At 47.7% G+C, this 24,312-nt stretch overlaps 5 protein-coding genes across 5 annotated transcripts; 3 read left to right on the top strand and 2 right to left on the bottom strand.

The window, feature by feature from the left end:
* Positions 1–2,118: 2,118 nt before the first annotated feature.
* Positions 2,119–5,214, top strand: F4822DRAFT_397519 (putative alcohol oxidase). Its single transcript, XM_051457625.1, has 13 exons — positions 2,119–2,140; positions 2,285–2,364; positions 2,430–2,655; positions 2,707–2,825; positions 2,872–2,919; positions 2,973–3,099; positions 3,157–3,293; positions 3,345–3,463; positions 3,514–3,678; positions 3,735–3,957; positions 4,007–4,496; positions 4,557–4,693; positions 4,747–5,214. The coding sequence occupies exons 2-13, from the start codon at positions 2,291–2,293 to the stop codon at positions 4,883–4,885; spliced, it is 2,004 nt and encodes a 667-aa protein (XP_051317481.1). The 5' UTR covers positions 2,119–2,140; positions 2,285–2,290; the 3' UTR covers positions 4,886–5,214.
* A 377-nt stretch (positions 5,215–5,591) lies between these two features.
* On the top strand, positions 5,592–7,521 carry F4822DRAFT_193326 (MFS general substrate transporter). Its single transcript, XM_051453607.1, has 2 exons — positions 5,592–5,987; positions 6,047–7,521. The coding sequence occupies exons 1-2, from the start codon at positions 5,681–5,683 to the stop codon at positions 7,315–7,317; spliced, it is 1,578 nt and encodes a 525-aa protein (XP_051317482.1). The 5' UTR covers positions 5,592–5,680; the 3' UTR covers positions 7,318–7,521.
* F4822DRAFT_193327 (uncharacterized protein) lies at positions 7,522–9,404 on the bottom strand. Its single transcript, XM_051453608.1, has one exon. The coding sequence runs from the start codon at positions 9,367–9,369 to the stop codon at positions 7,726–7,728; it is 1,644 nt and encodes a 547-aa protein (XP_051317483.1). The 5' UTR covers positions 9,370–9,404; the 3' UTR covers positions 7,522–7,725.
* Positions 9,405–10,075: 671 nt separating this feature from the next.
* F4822DRAFT_397521 (glycosyltransferase family 21 protein) lies at positions 10,076–12,311 on the top strand. Its single transcript, XM_051457626.1, has 2 exons — positions 10,076–10,640; positions 10,715–12,311. Exons 1-2 carry the CDS (start codon positions 10,549–10,551, stop codon positions 12,261–12,263), a joined length of 1,641 nt encoding a protein of 546 aa, XP_051317484.1. The 5' UTR covers positions 10,076–10,548; the 3' UTR covers positions 12,264–12,311.
* Positions 12,312–13,322: 1,011 nt separating this feature from the next.
* F4822DRAFT_193535 (uncharacterized protein) lies at positions 13,323–19,326 on the bottom strand. Its single transcript, XM_051453609.1, has 2 exons — positions 18,928–19,326; positions 13,323–18,814 (listed from the first exon to the last, which is right to left on the bottom strand). The coding sequence occupies exons 1-2, from the start codon at positions 18,968–18,970 to the stop codon at positions 13,473–13,475; spliced, it is 5,385 nt and encodes a 1,794-aa protein (XP_051317485.1). The 5' UTR covers positions 18,971–19,326; the 3' UTR covers positions 13,323–13,472.
* Positions 19,327–24,312: the final 4,986 nt, after the last annotated feature.

Consider the following 24,312-nt stretch of genomic DNA (forward strand, 5'->3'; position numbering starts at 1 on the left):
AGTGTGACATGCATCCAACCCTGCTTTCATGGGTCGGAATCGGATTCAAACGAAGTGTAACGGCAGTTGCATAGACATCTAGGACATTATGTCACCATACAGCCTAGCTGTACCGTGAATTTAACCCGAAGTTGTACATGCACACCATCTTATCGAGATGTGTTGGGGATGCAACGAGTTACCAGCAGAAAGGGAGGAAGAAATGTTTGACCTACTTCCTCGCCAATGGGGTCTAGACGGCTGACGGACACTGGTATAATCATCGAGCATCTAGAAGCATGACCAATGGATATATCTCGTGTGAACTTGAGACACGAATAAAACCGCCGTCGTAGTCGTCAGAGTCGTACGCAATGTGTATAAGTTCAGCTTTGCGTGGGGGTCAACAATTCTATAGTACACTTATTGGTTGATTCGTACTGCAAGCAACGCTCCTTTCTTTTTCCCCGTGGGACTCCATATTCAGTGTCTGTTCTAGGGATCAAATGGCGATCTCATAATAGGTATGAATCTGACTTCCTACCTGAATTGGGGAATAAAAATCGAGGACCAACCGTAATGGGAGTGTTATTCGTGTCTCGTGTGCAATATTCACTCATCTAACCTTATGGAATTTTCCGAGTAGAGTAAGGGGGCGAAGGGCTAAGTGAAGAACTAGCTGAAGTGACCCGATGTGTTCATCACGACGATCTTAAGCTTAAGTAACGGAATAGGCGCCAATCATTCCGCACTGCCCTCCTACTCTCATAGGTTCGCTATATGGTCCCCGTCAAAGCGTTTAATGGGTGTGTAACTTTACCTGTACCTCGATATTGGTTCTTGAGCCTGAATGGTGGAGGGCACATGATTTGAATTGGCCGGGAAGAAAAATATACGGGTTATTTGTTGCAGTACGAGATGTCAGTTTCTCCAATTTCCCCTCGTTGTATGCAGCTGTTGAATGCAACGAGAAGATAATTCTGCATTTCAGGTAGTACACATGGGATCGACCAGTGGTAGTTTTGTCGGCAGTTCAACGTTATGATATTTAAGATGTCCAACTCCGCGTTGCCGGCTGACTATTTCTTGATCAGGAAAAGGGAGCCCCCTCATCGGCTTTTACGGCTCGGGGTAGATCCTTAGAATTTCAACACTAAAGATCGATTCTCCAGTTTCAGGTCTCAACTAATGCACTGTGGACTCTGGGGTAACCAAAATAACTCTTGGAGCTGATGAATATCTTGAAAAGTCCTAACCATCTAAGTTAAGACGGTCAAGCTAGAGACGCGGACCAACACGAGCTATTCTGGCCAGGAGAAGTCTAAACCCCCGAACGCTAAGGTACGGCATGGGGACTATTGGTGCAAGCTACGTATGCGGGATGCTGCTCTAGGATGGAGAGAGACCCAACGAAATAGACGAACCATAATATATTCAACCCCTAAGACTGCGGGGAAGCATGGGCCACATGCGTCTTGACGGGTATTTGACCTCACGGTAGCTTCCACCCCGCATTCTGATGTTCCTCTTGCATAGGAGCTGCATCTTCTAGTGACCAATGGGCTTACAGGTATACGCAATGTTACCCTGTATAGGAAACCGACAGGGGTAGAGGACCACAAGGCTATAAACACTAACTTCCCGAGCCTCACCGAGATGTTGCCGTTGCTAGGCGACATCACTCTTACATTCTCTTACAGCTTGGCTATGCCTTGGAAGCTCGTACCGGTTACAATGGTTGAGCCAATGTCGATGACGTGGATGAACTAGATTGAATACATATTTATTATATGTATAGGGCGGCTTATGGGAATAGAAAGAGAGCCGAACTGGGTTGATCCAGGTTTGGTTGGACAAGAGTTTCACTGTGCCGCAGCTCTTTCCTGGGATCGTGCTTCATCTTATCCGACCAACTCGTCTCGGCTCCTGGCATGCATGCAGAAATGTTGCATTAATAGATATCAGATGACCTCGACCGTGAGTTGGCGGAATCAAGTTGAGTACTTACTTTAGATAGATAGGTAAGTAGCTATCGGTCGAGGGGGAGTTGGAGGATTTGGTTAGTATTCGAGCTTGAATGCAGGGCCTAAGCAATTGAAAGCTATCATTGGCGGCTTCATACGGAAAATCGAAGAGGAGAGGCATCTTAGGGTCTAGGTTCGTAGGTTCCCCTCTTCTTAGATATTTGTAGATCCGGCCTACCCATCTTTCCTGTAAAGCATAAGTACGCTATTGGTATCCCCCAGAGTTGTTTCACAACATCTTCCCCAAACCTTTCAGTCGGGATTAAAAGAAATTGCAATAGGAAAACATGAGCCCCTTACCAGATGAATTCGATATCATCGTGTGTGGTGGTGGAAGTTGTGGTTGTGTTGTAGCTGGTCGGTACGTCCATCATCCACAACCCAGAGTATCTATTGGCATTGAATACCTGTGCTCATACTGCTTAGCCTGGCCAACTTGGACCACAACTTGAAGGTACTCCTCATCGAAAGTGGCGAGTCGAACCTCAACAATCCATGGGTTTTCAGGCCAGGGGTTTACCCCCGTAACATGAAGCTGGACTCAAAGACAGCATCCTTCTATGAGGCCCGCCCTTCTAAATGGCTTTCCGGCAGGAAGGCGGTAGTTCCCTGTGCTCACATCTTGGGTGGTGGTTCTAGCATCAACTTCTTGGTGAGTGAATGAATCCGAAGGGTCCAATTACCTCGAGCTAACGCCCCATAGATGTACACACGTGCTTCGGCTTCGGACTACGATGACTTCCAGGCCAAGGGATGGTCCACTAAGGAGCTTCTTCCACTTATGAGGAAGCATGAAACCTATCAACGGGCTTGCCATAACAAGTTAGTTTACTAGAGTAAATATCAGGAGAAGGACTAACCAGTAAAGGGAACTCCACGGATCCGAGGGACCGATCAAGGTTTCGTTCGGAAACTAGTAAGTTCAACATTAGGTTTCTTCTAAAGTTCGAGGATACTGACTGTTATAAGCACATATCCGATCAAGGATGATTTCTTAAGGGCCGCGGAATCCCAAGATATCCCCGTCGTCGATGACCTACAAGACTTAACTACTGGTCATGGTGCTGAACACTGGTTGAAATGGATCAACCGTGACGTATGTCTCGTCCTTATACATGTGACTTCGGTTCATAACTAACACTACGGATTATAGACCGGCCGACGTAGCGATAGTGCCCATGCTTACGTTCACTCGACCCGTGCCGTCTATGACAACCTATACCTTGCTTGCAACACCAAGGTTGACAAGGTCATCATCGAAAATGGCCGAGCCGTAGCCGTTCAGACCGTGTAAGGTCAATCCAGTTGTCGAATTATAGGGAAAGACTAATTTGGTTCAAGGCCGACCAAGCCTCTCCACCCCAACCAGCTTAAGCCTCGCACCTTCAGAGCACGAAAGCAGATTGTTGTATCTGGAGGCACCCTTTCTTCCCCACTAATTCTTCAGCGATCTGGCATTGGTTTGTGTATCATGCTGAAAAGTCAAGTTTCCAATGCTGACATATCACAGGTGACCCCCAGAAGCTCAGAGCCGCCGGTGTTAAGCCGGTTGTTGACCTCCCCGGTGTCGGTCTTAACTTCCAGGACCACTACCTAACCTTCTCTGTTTATCGCGCGAAGCCTGGCACAGAAAGTTTCGATGACTTCGTTCGGGGCGTACCAGAAGTGCAGAAGCGTACGTACTACCCCATCAACATCTCTGCTTAACCATAATCCTAACTTGATCTTAAGAGGTATTCGATGAATGGGCCCTCAAGGGAACTGGCCCCCTCTCCACTAATGGTATCGATGCTGGTGTAAAGATCCGCCCAACTGAGAAGGAATTGAAAGAGTTCGAATCGTGGCCCACGCCCCACTTCAACGATGGATGGAAGTCATACTTCGAGAATAAGCCCGACAAGCCCGTGATGCATTACTCCGTCATTTCTGGTTGGTTTGGTGACCACATGCTTATGTAAGTGATGCTTCACTTCGACACGACCAATACTTTGCTGACAACGTAGGCCACCTGGAAACTTCTTCACCATGTTCCACTTCTTGGAATACCCCTTCTCCCGAGGATTCACACATATCAAGTCGGCCGACCCCTATGAGAACCCCGACTTCGACCCGGGCTTCATGAATGACGAGCGTGACATGGCACCCATGGTATGGGGTTACATCAAGTCGCGAGAGACCGCCCGCCGCATGGGTGCGTATGCTGGCGAGGTCCAGGCGATGCATCCATTCTTCGATTATGACTCGCCGGCCCGTGCTAATGACATGGACCTTGAGACTACTCAAAAATATGCCCTCCCCGGCAACCTAAGTGCTGGTCTACAGCACGGTAGCTGGAGCGTATTCAACCCGGAGCCATCCAAGAGGCCAGAAGCCAATATCTTGAACAGTAATAAGGCGGATGTTCGTGACGAGCTTAAGTACAGCAAGAAGGATATCGAGGCGGTCGAGGAATGGGTAAGGAGGCATGTTGAGAGTACCTGGCACTGTCTAGGAGTAAGTACTCGTCTACTTTTTAATCGTCAAGAGCGGAGGAATACTAACGTTGATTTTTAGACCTGCTCCATGGCTCCCAAGGAAGGAAACAGCATCGTCAAACACGGTGTTTTGGACGAGCGCCTAAACGTCCACGGCGTCAAAGGACTCAAGGTTGCTGATCTCAGTATTTGCCCCGACAACGTTGGTTGCAACACGTAAGCGAACAACCATTGCTCGTATCTTGTTAATCTTCTAACGCATTATACAGGTACTCTACTGCTCTTCTTATCGGCGAGAAGGCTGCCACGTTAGTCGCCGAAGATCTCGGATACTCGGGTGCTGCTCTCGATATGAAGGTCCCGACATACGAGGCTCCCGGAGAACTGAAGCTATCATACCGCTTGTAGACCTCTAAAGTATATCCTAGTGTTAATATTTCCAACGTTTGATTTTATGTTTGTTTCGGTACGATCGGGCATGATTTTCGAACCAGATTGGAATATCTCTTGGGCGATTGCCTTGATTACCCGATTCTGTTTTCAAGTAGCATTTTAATGAATGTAAGATACCTACGACACGATGTTTGAACTGAGTGATTATGCGTGCTTTTGCGACGACGATATTATTTTCGGCCTCAAAACAACGATGATGACTTGTAAAGTACCTACCTACTCACTAAAGAGCCGACTCGGACACTGTGTACACTATAAGCCAACACTGTGAGTTCGCGGATTGTGGCTGTATCGGGATTGGCACACCGCATTTATGGTCAGAATACTGTGTAGTATACACTGTGTGCCTCATTATGCATCGTGCATTACGTGCTTATCATGAACATAAGCACAAGCAACAGTCTCAACCCTGCCGCGTCATAAAATGCGATAGCCTTGTCGTGAAGATCTACAGACTTGTTTTATTCCTAACTTTCTCTTCTCCCATCTCGAGCAAGGCGATTTGCGAGGTCCAAGAAGGTAGCTCCGGGTTACCCGTATACACTTACGGAGTCAAGATTGACACAAGTTAACCCAGTTGGTGTATCGAGCTCGCTGAAGTTTTTGAGAATTGTGCGAACGAGGCTGGTGTGACACAATCAGCATCCGATAATTTACGAAGGACGAATAGATTTTTCTTTTTTTGAAAAGAAATTTCATCGGAGTTTCATTTCCTTGGAAAAGGTGCATAACGCTGTGCGCCACCAAAAAATGGCGTTCACCAACTCATCAAACGATAACAATAAGACCAGCAATGATGAGCGAGTTTCCATCGAAGCCGCCAATGAAACAACACCGCTTCTAGCCGCCTCTCCCGTAGCAGTAGCAAGCGATTCAGTCGTCGCTGAAGCTATCATCGAGGAAAATGAATCGCATCGGCCTTTGCTACAGAAGCCTGAAGATAAGCCATTGCCCAAGCTGCAAATTTTCTTGCTCTGCTATGCGCGACTCATTGAGCCTATTGCGTTCTTCTCTATTTTCCCGTACATCAATCAAATGGTACAGGAAAATGGACACTGTAAGTTCTCTTGGCATAAAATATACCGTCAATAGGCAATAGCTAACAAAATGATGCAGTGGAAGAAGCAGACGTAGGCTTCTATGCCGGACTTATCGAGTCCCTTTTCTCCCTCACCCAAATGCTTGTGATGCTGGCTTGGGGCCGTGCGGCCGACCGCTGGGGACGCAAACCAGTCCTCGTGTCATCATTGGTCGGCATCGCCATTTCCACCTCACTTTTCGGACTTGCGCACTCCATATGGCAGATGATAGTCCTGCGATGCCTTGCCGGTATATTCGCAGGCACCGTCGTCACCATTCGTACTATGCTCGCCGAGCATAGTACCCCACACACTCAGGCCCGCGCTTTTAGCTGGTTCGCATTCAGCGGCAATATGGGCCTGTTTTTGGGACCTTTAGTCGGTGGCGCTCTAGCTGATCCCGCGCATCAATACTCCGGGACATTCGGGGGTATACCGTTCTTTGAGAAATACCCCTACGCTCTATCTTCCATCGTGGTCGGATGTATAGGTTTAACAGCCGTAGCCAGCAGCGCGCTCTTCCTGGAAGAAACGCTGCACAAGAGTAAAGTCCCCAAACCAAACACTACTAACCCCGACAGCGAAGTAGAAGCCGGCGCACCCACCGAACCAGCGTTATCTTCCACCCTAGACCTCCTCAAAGCTCCAGGCGTCGGCATCGTACTATACAACTACGGCCACGCCATGCTCTTGGGTTTCGCCTACACAGCCATCGTCAACGTATTCTGGTTCACGAACCCCAAACTCGGCGGCTTCGGTTTTAGCTCCCTTCAAATCTCACTCTTCATGGGTCTAACCGGTCTCTCGCAAGCGATCTGGCTCCTCGTCCTCTTCCCGCCACTTCAACACCGTTTCGGCACCAACGGCGTCCTACGTGCCTGCGGTATCGCATACCCATTCTTCATGGTCATCATGCCTTTCCTGAATCTAATCTTATACCAAGGAACCCGCGCAACAGAAATTGTATTCTTCATTCTCGCCCCAATTCTCGTGATCCTCGGCTCAGGCGTTAGCATGGCGTTTACCGGTGTTCAACTCGCGCTTAACGATGTATCGCCATCACCTATGACACTCGGTACTCTTAATGCCCTGGCACTTACCATTACAAGTGGCCTGCGTGCTTTTTGCCCCGTATTGTTTGCGAGTCTTTTCGCCGTTAGTGTAAAGAAGCAGCTACTTTTCGGTTATCTCATCTGGCTTGTCTTGGCTATTATTGCTGTTGGTTTCACTGTCTCGACACGGTTTTTACCTGCTGCTAGCGAGAAGGATTACGATCGCGTGGTTGAAGAAGACGACGATGAGAATTAACAGGAGGCAAACGAGAATATTTGAATGAAGCAATTTTGGAGGGTTGAAAAATAGTTATGTAAATTTTGCTGTAGCACATAAATCATTGAACCGAAATATGTGACAGCTACCTGGGTAGTCTTGTTTTGATTGTAGGTTGGATACGAGATGACTAAGTGGCAGCGACCGACGAATGTTATGCGACGACTACAATGGAAGAGTAGATTTTGGTTAGGATATATATCACGCCTCAAATATGGGTAAATTACTGGATAAGCTATAGGCAGATCATTCATGTTCAAGAGCTGGTATTAGAATTCAACACGTCTATCATCATTGAGCACGTCTAATCATATCAAGCCATGTATCTAGATCAGCCCGAACGCCACCCAATGCAATACCGCCTAATGCATTTCATTAAACGGCCACTTAATCTCTATTCCGATTGCTTAACCATCTTCTAACAATAAATTCCCTGACTCTATATCGCTTAAAGATCTCTGTAGCGCCAAGCTCGTCATCAAATGGAGGTGGTATATCAACGTAAGCGAGGACTAGAGTCTTCAATGCCGTGGCTTGCACACGATTTATAGTATGAAGCCAATGCCAAGACTTCCGAGGTGGTTGACGACCTTCAGTCTTCCACCAAGGGCCTGTGTAAGCAGGTAACACAATCACTGCGAATTCGGCGTGGGAAAAGACGGGACCTCGGTTGTACAACATCCAATCCACGCCAAACTTGATACCAGGCCGTGTTACCCAGCCAAGAGAACGAAAGTGGTGGTAGGCAGCATAATGAATAAGAAAGGGGTCGTCCGGTTGAAGATTCTTCATTCTCGGAGGAATATATGATGTCTGACGGCAGAGTGTGAATAAATCTGATGTAGTAAACGGCTTGCCAGTCACTGGATTTAAGACAGTTAGAGCCCCAAGAGCGAATACGAGATAGAAAACTTCTTCAAGGCATAATTGGAGATGCTCCTTGTCTACGATCTCAGAATTCAACTCAGAACTGGTCGGACCCGACGTGGAAGTAGTGGAACTTTCCGAGATAGACTCAAACGGGCCTGATTTGGCCGACTGAGACGATGGAGAACTTCCATTTGTCAAATTTCCATTAACTACACCTCCATTTGATTGTGTACCATGGTTGGGATTCGGTGGATCAGATAGCTGAAAAGTCGTTGAGTCAACCTTGGGCGAAAATCGTACGGATTTGCGTCTCTTGATAGGACTTGTCGGCGTATGCGGGGGTGAAGCATAGCCATTCATATCGGGTAATGCTGGGACTGCATCTTTCCCATCGGCGATAGCATCAGTAGCATCCACCGCAGTGGCATTTGCTAGTGTAGCATCCCCATTCGGCGTCGCATAACCAGAGCTTAAACCCAAACCCTCGGTGCTATTTGTAATGATACTCTGAGTAGGTGTTCCATTTAGTGAATCGTTAGGGTATCCAGGTTTCAAATCGTGTTCCGAGTTGGGAAGAGCTAACAATTCCATAGGCCCGACGGGGGCTACCCAGGCTTCTTGAAGTCTGGTTCGCTGGATAGCTTCTTGCTCTTTTCTAGCACGATCCCATTTCATCATCTTACGCTCTTCCCGCCTCTGAGCAGTCACGTCTTCGGCGATATGATTTCCATTATTGCCTTTCCGAGCTTGTTCTCGCTTGAGCCAATTTGGCTCACTTCGGCTGTAGTTACCTTTACCAAAGAATCCCTGCTCCCATAATGCCCTTATTGACTTAGGATCCTTGATATGAACAGATCGAGTCTCAGGTGACCAGATACCTTGGTAGATAATAGCAGGTTCAGCTGGTGGCGGAGAGATGAGTTGGCCAACCCATGCGTAAATGACATGGAAAAGAGATATTGGGTTATTTGGATAGAAGCTGGGTAGCGGAAAGGTACGAATCGGGACGGGAAGGGCATATAATTGATGTAGCGGAGGTCCTTTGGGGGTAGAAGGACGAGATTTGGGTTTCACTTGAGTAGATGAGGTGGTATTTACAGAAGCCGAAGGGGCATCATGTAGGTTCGAGGTGGCGGACACGATATTGGGTGTGTCTGCCATTGTTGTTTCTCATCATGCCGACCTACTTTGAAAGATGTTAGTCGAGTTGAATCGAGTCTTATAGCGTACTGAGGGAAATGATCGAGATTTATGTGTGGTGTGATGGTGGTAGGGTATATCAATAATAAATGGCATGATTAAAATCGCTCAGATACCGTTGTAGTCTATAATTTTGGGCACTCATCGAGACTTTTACATCTCTAAGCTCCGTATTAAAGGTGTCATCACCGCGATTAGGTATAAATGAGTTATATACAAGATTGGGATTTCAAGACAAACATCTGGGGTAGATTTGCTGTAACGACGATTGTGACGGAATGTTGGAGAAACTTACATAATTGGAATATTTCTATTTCGGTTCAGTAAGCCATTTACCGCTCGTCAAGTAGATTAACTTGACTGAGCTTCGCCTTCGTTATTGAAGACGAATAATTGTGTCTTTCTTGTTTGGTGATACTAAAGATGTGGGAGGTGAAGAAATCTTTTTGTTAGCGGAATTGAAGAAAAGAATGGACAAAATAAAATAAAAATAAAAATGGAGCTCATTCTATTGGATTGTTCGGCTCGGAATTATCCGGATTCCACCACTTTTCTAGCTGAGGTGGGGCAATTTGAAGATACTTTGGTACTTAATAAAATGGATACATGTACCCAATCTTTGTGGCTTCGGGGCCTTGTACGCAAGGCCGAAAAAAAAGTGATTAGAGTCAGATAATACCAGAGGGAAACAACGATCCTCTCTCCGGATGTCATGGGATCACCTGCAAAAATTGGATATAATTTTTTATTAGCGGGTCCCTCTCGCGGACCGCTCAAATACCGATGTGGGACTCTCCCGCATTTCGCATTTGATCGTATCTCGCTTCAATAATAGAATGACAACAATCCCATGTTCAAAGATTTGATCGTCATTATTCAAGTGGCACGGATCTAATCGTCTCTCTTTTTTCTTACTACGTATACTATCACTACTAGTCGCAACAATTAATGATGAAGATTGTTATTATTCCATTTCACAGCTGTCATCTCCTTATGTTGTATTAAGTCCTTTTCCATCTTGCTTAGAAGTGTCTTCCTCTCGAATAACAACAACTCTCACCGATTTCATCTTCTCGAATCTCTCTCATGGCTAGATTTGTTATGTTGTAAAGACGATCCATCTCACCTTGATAGGTTCCAATGCTCTCTTCTATTGTCGAATTTCTCGGCTGTGCCGGTATCGTATGGGGTTCATTCGTCATCTTAGTACAGGGGATAGGAATCTATAAGATGTAAGCATTTTGTGTTTTGTGCATTCCCAACCTTTCGCAAAGAGATACCATTCTAATCATACAACTTCCAACAGCGTTCGATATTACTCATCCATACCTACCAACCCCGTATCCCCATCCTTACCGAAGAATGAAGTACCCCATGTAACCATCATCCGACCTGCCAAGGGTCTAGAGCCCGGTTTATACGAATGCCTCGCTTCCGTTTTCCATCAGTCCTACCCGAAGGACAAATTGACTATTTACTTCTGTGTCTCGTCCAAAAAAGATGCCGCGTATCCAGTAATTCGAAAGTTGCTCGATGATTACCCTAATTTCGATGCGAAGGTCTTTGTTGAGACCGAAGACCCTTACCTCCATGGGGACGATGGGCACGAGGATAATGTTGGTCCCAACCCAAAAATACGCAACTTGAGTAGGGCATATAGAGAAGCGAAGGGAGATATTATATGGCCACTAGATTGTAATGTGTGGATCGCGAGGGATGTGACTGGTCGTATGGTTGACAAGCTTTGTGGGTATCAACCTAATGGTGAGAGAGCAACACCTTTCAAGTTCGTACATCAGCTCCCCTTGGTGGTAGATACGGTCACTTCCATGAGTAGCTCGAACTCCGAAGGTCAAACTCTCCTATCTGGGTCTTCCGTAACAGGCGGCTCCGATGCGCAATCGAATATTGATGTCCCTTCCTCCGTTTTCTCTCGGTCCTGGGCCCACGGAGGTGGAAGACTGGAGGAAATGTTTATGGCCACTACTCATGCTAAATTCTATGGCGCCATTAATACCGTTGGCATCGCGCCATGTATCGTGGGAAAGAGTAATATGTTTCGCAAGTCGCATCTCGATCAAGTTACCGATCCGGATCGGAACCCGATTCTTACGGGCAGAGCCGCTACTCTGCCCAAAGGTCTAGACCATTTCTCTCTATTCATGTGCGAGGACCACGTCATTGGCGACCTTTTGTGGCGGTCCGATCTACCGGGCTACGCCAACCACGGGCTTGTTTGGGGGGATTTGGCGATTCAACCCATGGCAGGAATGTCGGTACCTGCATATGTCGCACGCAGAGTGAGGTGGTTACGTGCTAGGAAGTGGACTGTGTTATCGGCAACATTAGTCGAGCATGGTGTAGAGAGCCTGGTCTGCTGTTTTTACCTATCCTTTGGATTCACCACCGTGCCATGGTTTCACCAGACTCTTGGCGTGCCACAAACTTGGAAAACTCTGTGGTATTGCTGGCTAGCTGGTGTCACTCTCTGGATGGGTGTCGACCGACTCGTATTCAGGAAATTGCATGCCGGCCAAAGTATCCACGTGGATGAACATACGCCACTCTTCGCCCGCGGGACTAGTCGCGGCGGAGCGGAGAAGCGCCGATTCGGTGAATGGTTTTTAGCATGGCTAGGACGGGAAATCCTAGCCCTCCCTATTTGGACTTGGGCCGTCTTCCTCGGGACTACGGTAAATTGGAGGGGTAAGCAATTCCGTGTCCGGTCGGATATGACTGTTGTCGCCATAGACCCCGAGGGTGAGGGGCGGAGTTCTAATATGCAAGAGAACGGAGATGGCGGACGTGGTGGCGGCCACATATCAAGGCCCGATATGAGAGGAAAGATAGATTAAGAACCAAGATACCCAAGCATATTATTAATACATAATTCGTCACATGCATCACGTCACCAAGGAGTATTCATTGGTTACATATGTGAGCTTCTCCTGCCAAGACTTTCTTGACCTACACGATCGAGCCCAACAAAAGTTCCCAGCAATAAGGTAACCCGTCGTGATATACTTTCCACCACTTGGATTCTTCCCTTCCTTTTTAGGTGGCTGGTCCTTTATGAATCTTCCTCTCGCCCGAGTCGCAGCATACCTTTAGTAAGTATCGCCACGCAAAGACCGTCCAAAGACCGAATGCATATCTAGATAGTAACACAAGCCCTACCTCACCATTCCGTATTTGTCTTTTATAGCATTGGCAAGGCAGCCTTACCTACGCTATATAACCAACAGCAAGTAATTGCTGTCCTGTTTAGTCTCTTTTCAAATACCAACTTCACTTTCTCTTTCTGTCTCATGCATTGTTCACCATTCACATACCTAGATATAAAAAGCTGAGCTTTGCCAAGGAATTCCGGATGCATATTATCCTCTATTGAAAATAAGAATTAAGATAAAAATAAAAATAGCCCTGTTTGGTATATCCATCTCGTATGCTGCCGTAACCTGTCTATATGAGTTAACTAAAGTAGATAAATAAGAAAGGAGGTAAGTAATGGTGTGAGTATAAAGAACCCATTCGTATAGCGTCTCGTCATCTTACCTACCTACATTAGGTAGGTGTATCTGACGACGCGGCGAAGATCGATTTGAATAATGCGACGCATACATAAACAACAAAAGTAATATTCGTACAGCCTGCCGATTTCCACTCCAAGGGTAATATTCCCACCCAGCGAAATACGGGTTATGTGTGGTGTGTATATTCCCAAATTCCAACATATTCCATCCCATCATCATCATCGTCATCATGCCCTACTCTTTTATCCTGATATCCCTAAGCCCGAAACATGATTTGAAAGGCCGGATGGTAGTTGGGTATCGATCTTTTTATAACTCTGAACAAGACGGAAAAGCAGCACTGAGGTGATATGAAAATGAAAATTCAAGGGGGTATCCAACTGATGACCGCAAAAGATGTTAAACATGTGAACCTGTATCTCGCTTCCTTAGCCAGAATAACGCTTGACAAATAATCCGTAGGTGCAAACAGATGATAAATAACGTAAGACGGGCAGCAGGGTGTAGCAACAAACGTCAGCGTAACATTCATCAGAGCCCCATCATCTCGTTTTGGCCGAGGAACGTCCTGGCCAACTCGTCCCCGCCACGTTCGGCTTCCTTCATCCAGTGAATAGCAACACACATGAGAGTCGGGTCGCTCCTCACGTCATCCGTATCCTGCATGCCTGAAGAGGCCGGTCCCGCCGCACTTAGGCTGCTTCGGCTCCGGTCAGCGGAAGGACGCATGCTTCCAGATCGGGGCCCGAATTTCTCCATGACGGCTTGTTTAAATACGTCGCGTGGTTTCGACAATGGTAGTGTGCTTCTCTCTACGAGCTCGGGGTTGCTAAGGTTGAAAAGCCCCAACTCCCGCTGCGCCGTCGCGTTGCCCTCCTTCGCCGCGATCGTCCACATCTTTGCTGCATCACGAAGAGAATGGATCGGCGGTTGACGCAACATTTCCGGTGAATCGTCGCTACCCCCGGAACGTTTCCTTGAAGGAGTATAGAAGTTCAAGATCTCATCCGCGACCTCAACCATTGTCATGATTACGTCTTGCTTCAACGACAATGCTACGACTACCACATCCCAGAAGGCCTTATTGCGATCCGTATCAAGGGTGGCGGGAGAAACAAACGAATTAATAAACTGGAGATCACGGAAAAGCGTTTTCGGCCGAATACCCGCGTCTTTGAAGAGCGATCGCAATATTTTAGCGATTGCGTCCGTGTTTGCAGCTTCTTTCACGGAAACGATAGACCGCGCGTCGGCACTTTTAGCGGGGCGAGGCTGAAGAGAAAGCATATGTGATTGGAATGGCTGCGATCGCCGTTCCCTAAGGCTATCGGTACCAGACTCGTTGGACTCGGCTTTGCCTAGTGTGTTACTGTCTTCATCGATATTTACGGACTGGTGCCGTAATGCTCGAGACCGACGTCCACCGTTGGACAAAGAGGCAGCTATGAGACGCTCTAATTCGAGGAGAGCACTGAGTTTGGTGTATGGGTTGGGATGAACAGCAAACATCCCTAACAGCCTCTGGTAGGCTTTGGTATAGGGGAAGTCTGGTGTGTCTTTCTTCTTGGAGGACTTTCCGCGAGCTGAGACTGTGTCGCTTGTAGCGGAACTATCATTGCTCGGGCCAGAAGCGCTATCAGGCCTATCGGTATTCAAATCCGCTCTGGAGTTCTCCCCAGCTTGTCGAAGGTTGCCAAAACTCTTCCTCTTCTCGATTACTCTCTGCTTGGCAGAGCTCTTGCTTGTGCGTTCTCTCCTTCCAGAAGGTCGCCGCGCTTTCCGTTCCTCGGTGTCTCGACGTTCAATACATTCTTGTCCCAGATTTCCAAACCAACCATCAGTTTCGGAACCGGATGCAAACACAAGGTTACCAAGTTCAGACAGCAGAAGACTAGTAAGAGTCTGGCGGAGATCAGCAAGGAATCGTTGCTTCCCTTCTGAAAGACGACGAAGATGGACGGTCTCATTCGAAGACACAGACGCGCCAGACCGTGAAGCAGAATGATGAGATGGTAACGGCTGGTGGTTCGGATGAGAATAAGTGGTGCTCGATAAATTGGTGACGCTTGTTGTCGGTGATTGTGCACGCGATGTTGCTGAGCTGACAGTAGACATTGTGGATTGAAAAGGAGACCAGAACGTCGATGTTGAATCGATAGCATGAATAGGAGAGGAAGCTCCGAAATAATCATGCGTATCGAAGGTATCAGACATTGCAGTGCTGGCTCTCGAGAAGCTATACCGACGGTGTGAATCGATGGAGACCTGGCTCGTGTTATATGCAGACATGTTTCTCAGGTCCCGAGCCACCGAAGGAGGACGACGAGTCGGAGAAGCGTATCGCCGGTCATGTTCGCTGCTAATGACACTAGCAGCATCGTCACCCCACACGCTCTCCCTATCTCCTCGACCGACTCGGGAACCTTCAAACGCCTTGCGATCCCTAGAGTACAATTCACTGGACCAAAGCACAGGGCCGTCCACGATGTTTTCGCCGACCAGTTTTTGTACACAACTGTCGACCTCGCAACAAAACCGATGTATACGCTCTTCTCCTGAACACATATTTTGGATGCCGAGTGATTCTAGCCACTTACTAGTTATCTCGGCTTGAGCGTCGCTGAGCTTGTTCGGTCCTCCTTGGTCTTCGCTAGCAGCCAATAGGTCCAACATCTGAGATTCGTTTCGGTATATATAAGCAGCAGCAGGCCCTCGAGCCAATTGAGCTCTGTTCCGTTGAAATGTGCCCCATTTCCTCGGTACGCCCATTATCTTCAGTGCGCTGCATATGTTCCGAGTCTGTTCATAAGGAGCTGAGTTATGAACATCCGTCACATACCACATCTTATCCCTCAACGCTTTCAGACGTTTCATCATGGTCTCGATGAGGCCTTCGTGGCGTTCTTGGCTCTGTTTCAGCCAAACAAGCCAGGCGTCGTACTCCTCGATTGCCGAAGCCGAGCGTCTAATCGAATCACGAGGACCGCGAGAGAAAATATTGAGGAGAGTTGCAAAACCATTCTTACGTAGTGATGGGGAAGAGAGAGCATTCAGTTGCTGAAGAGTTTTCCAGTAGAGGTGTGCGGATACAAAGTCGGACTGGATGCGTGATTGTGACGAGGCAGCGGCAAGCATTGTGATCAAAACCGACGAAGATCCAGATTCGCTTGCTTGGTCTTTACCTTCAGAATTGCGGGCAGTTTCCTCGGCGTTCCGCTTCGACTTCTGCTCTTCCTCATATTTACTACGAAAAGGATTGCGGCTGCCCATCGACGTCCCTGGCGTTATGATCTTATTCTTGGATCGATACTTCTTTAAACCAGAAGCTCGGTTACTGAACGTCGTCTTGGTACCATGATCCTCAAGGCCTTGAGGGATCTCGAAATCTTCGACGAGTTTCAAAACTGAGTCGCGAAGCTGGTGATAATCCTTATCAAGTTCGGGTTTCTCATCAGGCTCCTCATCCTCAGTGTCGCTAGTGGTAGATGAATTTTCCTCCTCGGCGTCATCATCGGGATCATATGTCATCTGCAAAGAAAGGCTACTTCCATCAGCGGAAATAAACACGATAGCCCAGCGTTCGGCACAGGGGTGACATGAACCAGAGATGACTTCGGGGCCTAAGATCTGATTCATCTCATGCATCGCCAATCGGAGACGGTACCCATCCTCTTCGTAATTGTTGGTATGTTTCTGTCTCGAGCCATCCGGGACAGGCGGCGAGCGCCTCTGGGGTGTACCGGCTACTTGATCTTCAAGCAGAGGTTCACCTGATGTGGTTCCATCGCTGAAAACGGACGAAGTGCTCATACTAAGGACAGAGGCAGTTTCAAAGTTACTCCTTGACGTGCCGATAGATATAGGCTGAGAAATAGCAGAAAAGCCAGATATCGACGGCGCGCCGGACCGGATACTACTTGAGTGAGCAGATTGGGGCCTGCGCTCGGGGTAAAGGGCATTGATCAGAGTAACAATGTCGGCTGGGCTGACCACCAAATATGGGTGGACCTCAACAGTCTCCCTCAGGGATGTGATAGACCTAGCTGGGAGGAGTCTGCCGGTTCTCTGGCTTCCTGATGGTTTGAAACGAGCCATAATGTTTTCAACATGACCTTTGATCTTCAGAGGTGTAGAAACAGGCTTTTGGGGGTTCCCACTTGCGAGCATCTCAACGACATAATGCTGAGCAAGCGTAGCGACCTGCTTGAGAATCTTTTGGCGTCCGTATTCGGTAATATGATACTCAGCCATCATTCCATAACTTTCTGGGTGGATCACAACAGCAAGTAACCAACTAGAAAAAAGCCATTTGTATACAAACCATCTCCTTGTGGTATCAACAAGGTTGCGTGTGCTGTCTTTCATTTCCAACCGACGGAGAATCTCGTTCCCAAGTTCGATGACGCCTTCCGGGATGCCGGTTGCATCCTCGTCATCAATAATGGCAAAGAGATCGTTCACGGCACGTTCATAGAACTCCTCGGCAGCAATGCTATCCTTGGTAGTCCAGTCGGAAAGATTAAACCGCGTTCCATTCTGGTCCTCAGCTCGGTCGAGCAGGAACGCGCCGTCCTCGAGTATTTTCATCAAGTACCATTCCATATTGGCTCGTCCAGACCAATCACGCATAGCAGACCAAGCATTGAGGATGGAGATCAAGACCGGCTCACTGGTGGACTTGGTGGAGATCAAACGAGCAAAAGCAGTGGCCCAAATACCTGTTCTGCGTTTGTCTTCCGCACTGTCTGGGCCGGCCGAGTTAGCAAAGCAGGTGTATATGAGAGCAGAAAGAGGATCGTGGCGTTGGAAAGAAAGAAGCCGCTCAACGGCATTGGGAGTTTGTCCTGATTGTCTACTCGGACCGCTAGAATGTCCACGTCCACCAGCACGGCCGTGGTACGGTAAAACGGATTCTATCGGTTCCAATCCTTGATGAAATGTAGTAAGAGCTTGGAGTTCTGAGGTATTCAGGGCGCAGAGCCGCGTAGCTAGATAATCCGGATTGGTCCGGATTTGGGTCAGAAAACTCAGGAAGGCTTCCCTGGCGGAAGCAGAAATATCATTGAGGAAAGGAGTCACAGAAGTACCAGGACCAATGCTTCCTGTAGTGCTTGGAGGAGGTACCAAGGTTTCGGCCGAGGCAAGTCCTGAAGATTGCAAGGACTCCATCTCTGGCTCCAAAAGGGCATAGCGACGGGTGGCGTCGCAACTATTCCGAACATCATGAATGGCACCAAAAAGATTAGCAAAGGCTCTCTTGTCGTCGTTTCGGAAACTATCAGCCAGGTTGCGCAATGAGGTTTCTCCACAACGAGTTAACCGCGCCGAGAGCGCAGTAGAAATCAAACTTCTCTGAAGACGAATGCGAGTGTTGGCGCACTTGCGCTCTTGGTACTTAGACAGCCGTACCAAATGAGCGAGCTCTTCCAGAGTAGTACCTTCATTCTCGACAGTCAGATGGGGATTGGTATATAGGGATACATCGGCTAGTAGTTGTCGCGGAAAGGGACCGGAATCATCCTGGTCCTTCAAAATAGGTTGTAATGGGCTAGACGGAACGGGAGGACTTGAGGCCGGGGACGGAGACGGAGGGGGCTTCGGCGGGCCTACGGCTTGGTCTATCACCGGCTTCTTAAGCGCACTCGCGCCGGCGCTCGTATTGGCGCTGGACTGCTGCTTTGAAGCTGCATCACGAGATGATTCATCGCCACCGATTTTGCGGACGGAGCCTGACGACTCTCGCCGTCGGTGACCACTCGAAAGTTTAGAAGGGCTTCGCGATCGAAATCGCCGCGGGCGCGAGGGTTCCGGTCGGGTTTCGGGAGAAGGAGTCGGGGACCGCGAAGGGGGACGGGTAGCGGTCGGGGACACAGCTAGAGTCGAATTCGGCAAGTCAGCAACCTGGCCTACGGAGGTCGACAATTCGATCCTGGCACGTCTCATCGTGCAGCTTATCTACTCGACTCACGTGGAGAAGAATGTATACAAACGGGCGACGAGAGTGATCGCTGCATGGACAAGGACGTCATAATGGGTGCATATGAAGATATTCGCAAATGCGCCGCCTCTTTTTTTTATCACCCCAGCACGACTAGCAGCACCCCCCACGAAGAAGTTGCTTGCTAGGTAGCCACGGTGGATATAGTAATGAATTATTCGATTGTCGTCGACGTTGTCGTGATATTTCCGTAAGATGTCATCTAGACATGAAGCACGGAAAAGGATTGTGTCGCCTAGTATTGAGTGAACGTTGAATGTCTGTGGAATGTCTGTCGCCTTTGCGTTGGGTTGCGCGGGGAGCTCAAGTGGGTAAAGCGTAAGTCAGATAAAAGATTAGGAAGGGTATGGTGTATGTATGTATATGTAAGTACGTATGTAGATATGTATGTATGTAAGTAGTAGTCGTAGTAGTAGCAGCGGTAGGTAGGGTTGGTGTCAAGGTAGGGTAGAGGTTGGGCCTCAAGTAGTAGGGAATATAATTAGATATGTATCCATATGATAGAGACGGAGGGACTCTAGAGCTCTGGGGGTGGGAGGGTCTACTAGTCCCGTCGCGGTCGCGGTTCGGTTGATCCCAGATCAACAGGTCATAAGAAAATGAAAGTAATTATTGGGCAGCGTGAGCTGTATGAGCAAGCATCCTCGGTAGATATTATCAGCAGGGAGAGATAATAGTACGGAATTATGCTAAGTATTCTTTTTTGTTTCTTTCTCAGCTCATCCCAGCCACTTTTTCGCGACCCTATGTTGAAACGTTTGGTTCGTCCGTTCGTTTGGTAACGTTCGTTTCGTTTGTGCCTTGTCGGCTCCGGCAGCCCGGTATATAAGTATATAATGGAAAATGGGTATATATATAAGTTACGTAGATATAGGTAAGTAAGATAAAGTAGATAATAGATGGCCTATTCCCACTGGACGGATAGAGGGAGTAGGGAAGCGGATGATAATGACGATGACGGAAGATGTAAGCAGTAGAAAAGACAAGCAGGAAAGGGAAAAAGAAAAAATGCAGACAACAGAAGCAGCGGCAGCAGCAAAACAGCGGCGGCAGCAGCAGATGCGAGGCAGAAGCAACAGTGCAGGAAAGAGACAGATGATGTGTCTTGCCCTCTTGCCCCGGACCTTCCTTCATTTGACTGTTCTACTGTCTACCTTGGGAACCCTGTCCAGCTGTCGAAGCATCCAGTTACACAACAGCATTTAGTTGTCGCACTGTCGTTGGCCGACGTGGGGTAAATTGAGAGACCGCTTAGCACCGCTTAGTACCCTTTTTACTGTGTGGTACATGTAGGTATGATTACGCAGAAGCGGGAGCGGCATTGGAAGGGACAAGGGAGAAGCAACATCCACCAAAATCTGAAGATTGCATGGGTACAAGGGTGTTGCCACGAGCTTAATTCGCGCGGGTTCACATCTTCTTGGTACGCAGGTACACCAACGCGCCTGAAGAGTTGTACCTATTGCAGCTAAGTAAGCCTTGTACCTCCACTATCGTGGCGTCGATGTCGATGTGTGTACATGTAGCTGGCACGTTGGCATACACTAGTATTTTAGTACTAAATCTTTGCCGTAATCCGTAAAACTGTCGGACTGTTCAAGGTTATGCACATTGAATTATAGGTACCTAGGTATCTTCGTATCAATTCCTTCCCGCCGTTTTGTCATGTACTTTTGTACAGTATCCTGGGGTTTCTTCTCCACACGGAGCGGGCACCCCTCCTTTTCTTCTTTCTCTTCTTTTCCCCCTGCCCACCGCCTTGGCCCCCTCCGAGGGTTTGCCAAACATACATACATAACACACATGCGTACGAATTGATCCAATCCAATTGAGTCAACCAACCACCTTACAAGTAATTCTAGTCCCTCATTTGGCGGGTGTACAACACACAAGGCGGCCATAATGATGACGATGCTACAACACATGCACACCCCATCCAAGAGGCAAAGTTCGAGGCCTATGACTGGATACACGGAAATAACTCGTTCCTTAGCAAGCCGAGTCCTTGTTTTTTTCGCTCATTTTATTGTTATACCACCTCATATCTTAATTCCCCCCTAGGTTATACATACCTAGGTACGATACTTGAACACATATTATGGCAAGGTACTTAGTTATGATGGCTCGAAGTCGAGTCCCAGGTCCTTTGCCGCCCCCGCGGCTACACACCGATAGCTCAGTCGAACACAGTATGACAAAGACAACTTCCACTATGTCTTTGCCATCTCTAAATTTAACAGACATTGTACCCTTGATTGTCAGTCATGCTTCGGCTTTTCACATTTGACAACTATACAACTCTACACAAACGGCGCAAGAAAAGGAGGGTCTCGGTAACCAATGATCCAAACAAGTCTCGACAAGCAAGCAAGCCGACCATGAAAAGGAAAAAAACTAGAGATTACCGATATCTCAAAGTGAGAGGGACGGAGGGAGTCATAGACGAAGAATGATTCCCTTTTCTCGTTAGGTACCATCCTGAAAAGGTACACTTCGCATTACGGGATGCAAGAATCCATCATCTCACTCAGCCAGACAACGTATCTGCGTATACAAACTACTCCCGCTATTTTGCCCAATAATTCATTTCACCAATGATAGAGAAATACTTCTCGGCTGGGCGAAGGGGACGATGAGTTGGCCCTGCATATTGCATTGCTAAGCTTCTTCGCCTTCCATGCCTTAGACCTTTCCATCTTAGCCAAATCGTCGCTTTGCCCTGGCAAGTTTGGCAAGTCTAAGGCTGCATTGCCCGAGACGGCGGTCAACAGTGTAGATCCCCGTCCAGTCCGTCCATACCGTCCCTGTCCGTCTTAGCCTTTTGGAATATTTCCCGCCCGCGGCTCGCTAATTAAAAAAGAAAAAAAAATCCAGGACGGTTGCTAACCTACACTGGCGCACTGGTCGAGGGGGGTGCGCTTGGAGACCTGCAGCTCGCCCAATCGCTGTCGTCCACGCGAGAGAGATGCCTGTCGATTCCTGCCAACACATCCAATTGCCTCCTGCATGCCCACATATTCCATTTAACGCGTCCACGACTCTCGCTCTCTCTTTTTTCTTTCTTTCGTCTATCTTTATTTCTTCTCTTCTTCCTTTCCCCTGAACCAATCGCCTCCGTCCTACTTTTTTAAACCCTCAACGACGGTTGGCTAGGAAATACATATAGCCCGCCGTGACCTACTCATACTCTTCCATCCATTGGGCGCGATGCTGCAATGCATGATGACCAGCTGCTGATTAACTTGACATCGGGCAACCATCAACACGGTTTTAGGCATAGTTAGTCGTGTTGAAGGTTCCCCCGATGTAGCCCAACTAAATCCCACCCGCGATCATTCCCGGCTTGGAAAACACGCGACGCCAAATCTATTCAGGTATCCGATTCCCCCTTTCAGCCTTGTACAGATCTCATTGCTGCACGTCAGTCGTAACATCCTAGTACCCGGTGGAGCCTCATGAGAACGCGTTCGTCTGAACTCGAGATCCTACTACGGGGAGTTTCAGGAGAAATGGTGATACGGTGGATATATACCCCAGCAGCCAACCATCATTTGAGAAAGCTAGTCTATATACCCCGAAACAGTAACGGGATTCCTTGATCCATTCAGTCGCATAGGTGGAGTATACTAGAATGCTAGAAAGTTGGTTATACTATAGTCTTTTCTCAACAGCTCGAACCTCGGCTTCTTAACAACGTCGACTTAAAAAGCAAGAAGCTATCAATCCATTGAGACCAGTCATCATTGTACAACATAGCAGGCCTTTCTTATGGGCCAGGACAGACGTGTTCAGGGGCAATTGTAGCCATTGACGTTTTAAGAGTCATCCCTCCGAAGACCTCAAAGTGGGACTACCTACTTTCCCTAATTGAGAGTTCATCCCTCATTTTTGACCCTTTGAGCTTTTGAGCCCACAGGATCCCCGAATCTATAGAATCTATAGATCCAGAAAGCCCCCACTGTTCCATCAATTACACGAGGACCCTGAAGCCAAACCAGCAGAATGGTTTATGTGTTCCAGCGAACAACATAGATGTACGCCCTAGTCCCGTTAACTGATTCACATATGGTCCAGCATAGCAAGGTGGCCTTTGTAGGCCTATACAACTGGACCAAGAAGCTCCCCAGCATAAGAATACGATTATACACCCACCCCATGGACAACCCCTGACGGGTATCAGCTTGAGTTACGCGTATCCAATTATCTATTCGGTATACTCGTAAGAGTCATCGTTTCCTCATAACAAGCATGCATTGTTTGTTTTATCCGTTGGCTCCGATGGGTCAATTGGTGACACTGCAAGCTTCTCTCCCATCTAGAACATGTTAACAGCATCACCAACATGAGGCTGTGTCACGTTTGTGAATTTTGAAGTATAGTTACGGCATTAAAGTTGGCTTTGACCGTTTCCACATACGTCCTGCATATAAGCTCCTCGCTCTTAGAGCCTAGTACTATAGAAAATCCACTATAACGAGTTACATAATAGTATAGTTACAGACTATCATTTATAATCGAAATTCAGGTCGGCGTCAGCAAATCCAAGGTAGCCAGCGACAATATTGATTAACTATCCTCGGTAATAACTAGCGAACTGAAGACCTACCTGCCTACTTCCGAAGGTATGCCTAGGGAACGAAATATCAACCCTCCAGATTCTGCGACTCCTTCAACCACTAGGTTAGTTACCATGGACAAGTCTTCTCTGACACCTATGAGTTGTATTTAGTAAGCAATTAAAGCCACATATAGGAATCGCCTCATACAAGGCCATGTGTGAGAAAATACATCACAAGACCTTGAAATATCGGCTGAGCTATATAGTTGTCAGAGCAAGCCAGGCATCTAAAGCCACTTACGCCGGGGAACCAAAACCCATCATGTTTATTGGAGCCACATCTCAACTCAGGAGAGGCGTATTTCCCAGTGTATCGGCCTACATAAGCGACCGAGGCTGACGGACTCATAGTCTGTGTCATAGATACCAGTCGTAGGGCTATTGTATCTCTCAGCCTACCTAAGTATCTAAATTAAAAGGAAACGTGGGGGTGTACAGATGAGGCTAACGGCTTCGCAGCCGTATAGTTATAGTATAGCCTCACTATAAAGCACATGGTTAAGTCTTGCGGGGAGTAGCCTCATACCCGCCAAACCGGTTATAACGCGGGTTAGTTCATCGGGTTTAAAATAGATACACGCCCTCCATTAAACAGTAAGGCTACAGACTTACCTAGGAAATCATAGGACAATCCCTTCTGTTCAGACATCAAATACTAAGGCTACATTGAAGGTATATTAAACACTATATTGCGGCACCGCGTGGCTTGGGGTTGGCACTTGCAATCTGTGTATATTCGGTGAGAGCCAAGCCCC

The sequence above is a fragment of the Hypoxylon trugodes genome, assembly GCF_022578975.1.
Source record: "Hypoxylon trugodes strain CBS 135444 unplaced genomic scaffold F4822scaffold_3, whole genome shotgun sequence".
NCBI classification, from domain to species: domain Eukaryota; kingdom Fungi; phylum Ascomycota; class Sordariomycetes; order Xylariales; family Hypoxylaceae; genus Hypoxylon; species Hypoxylon trugodes.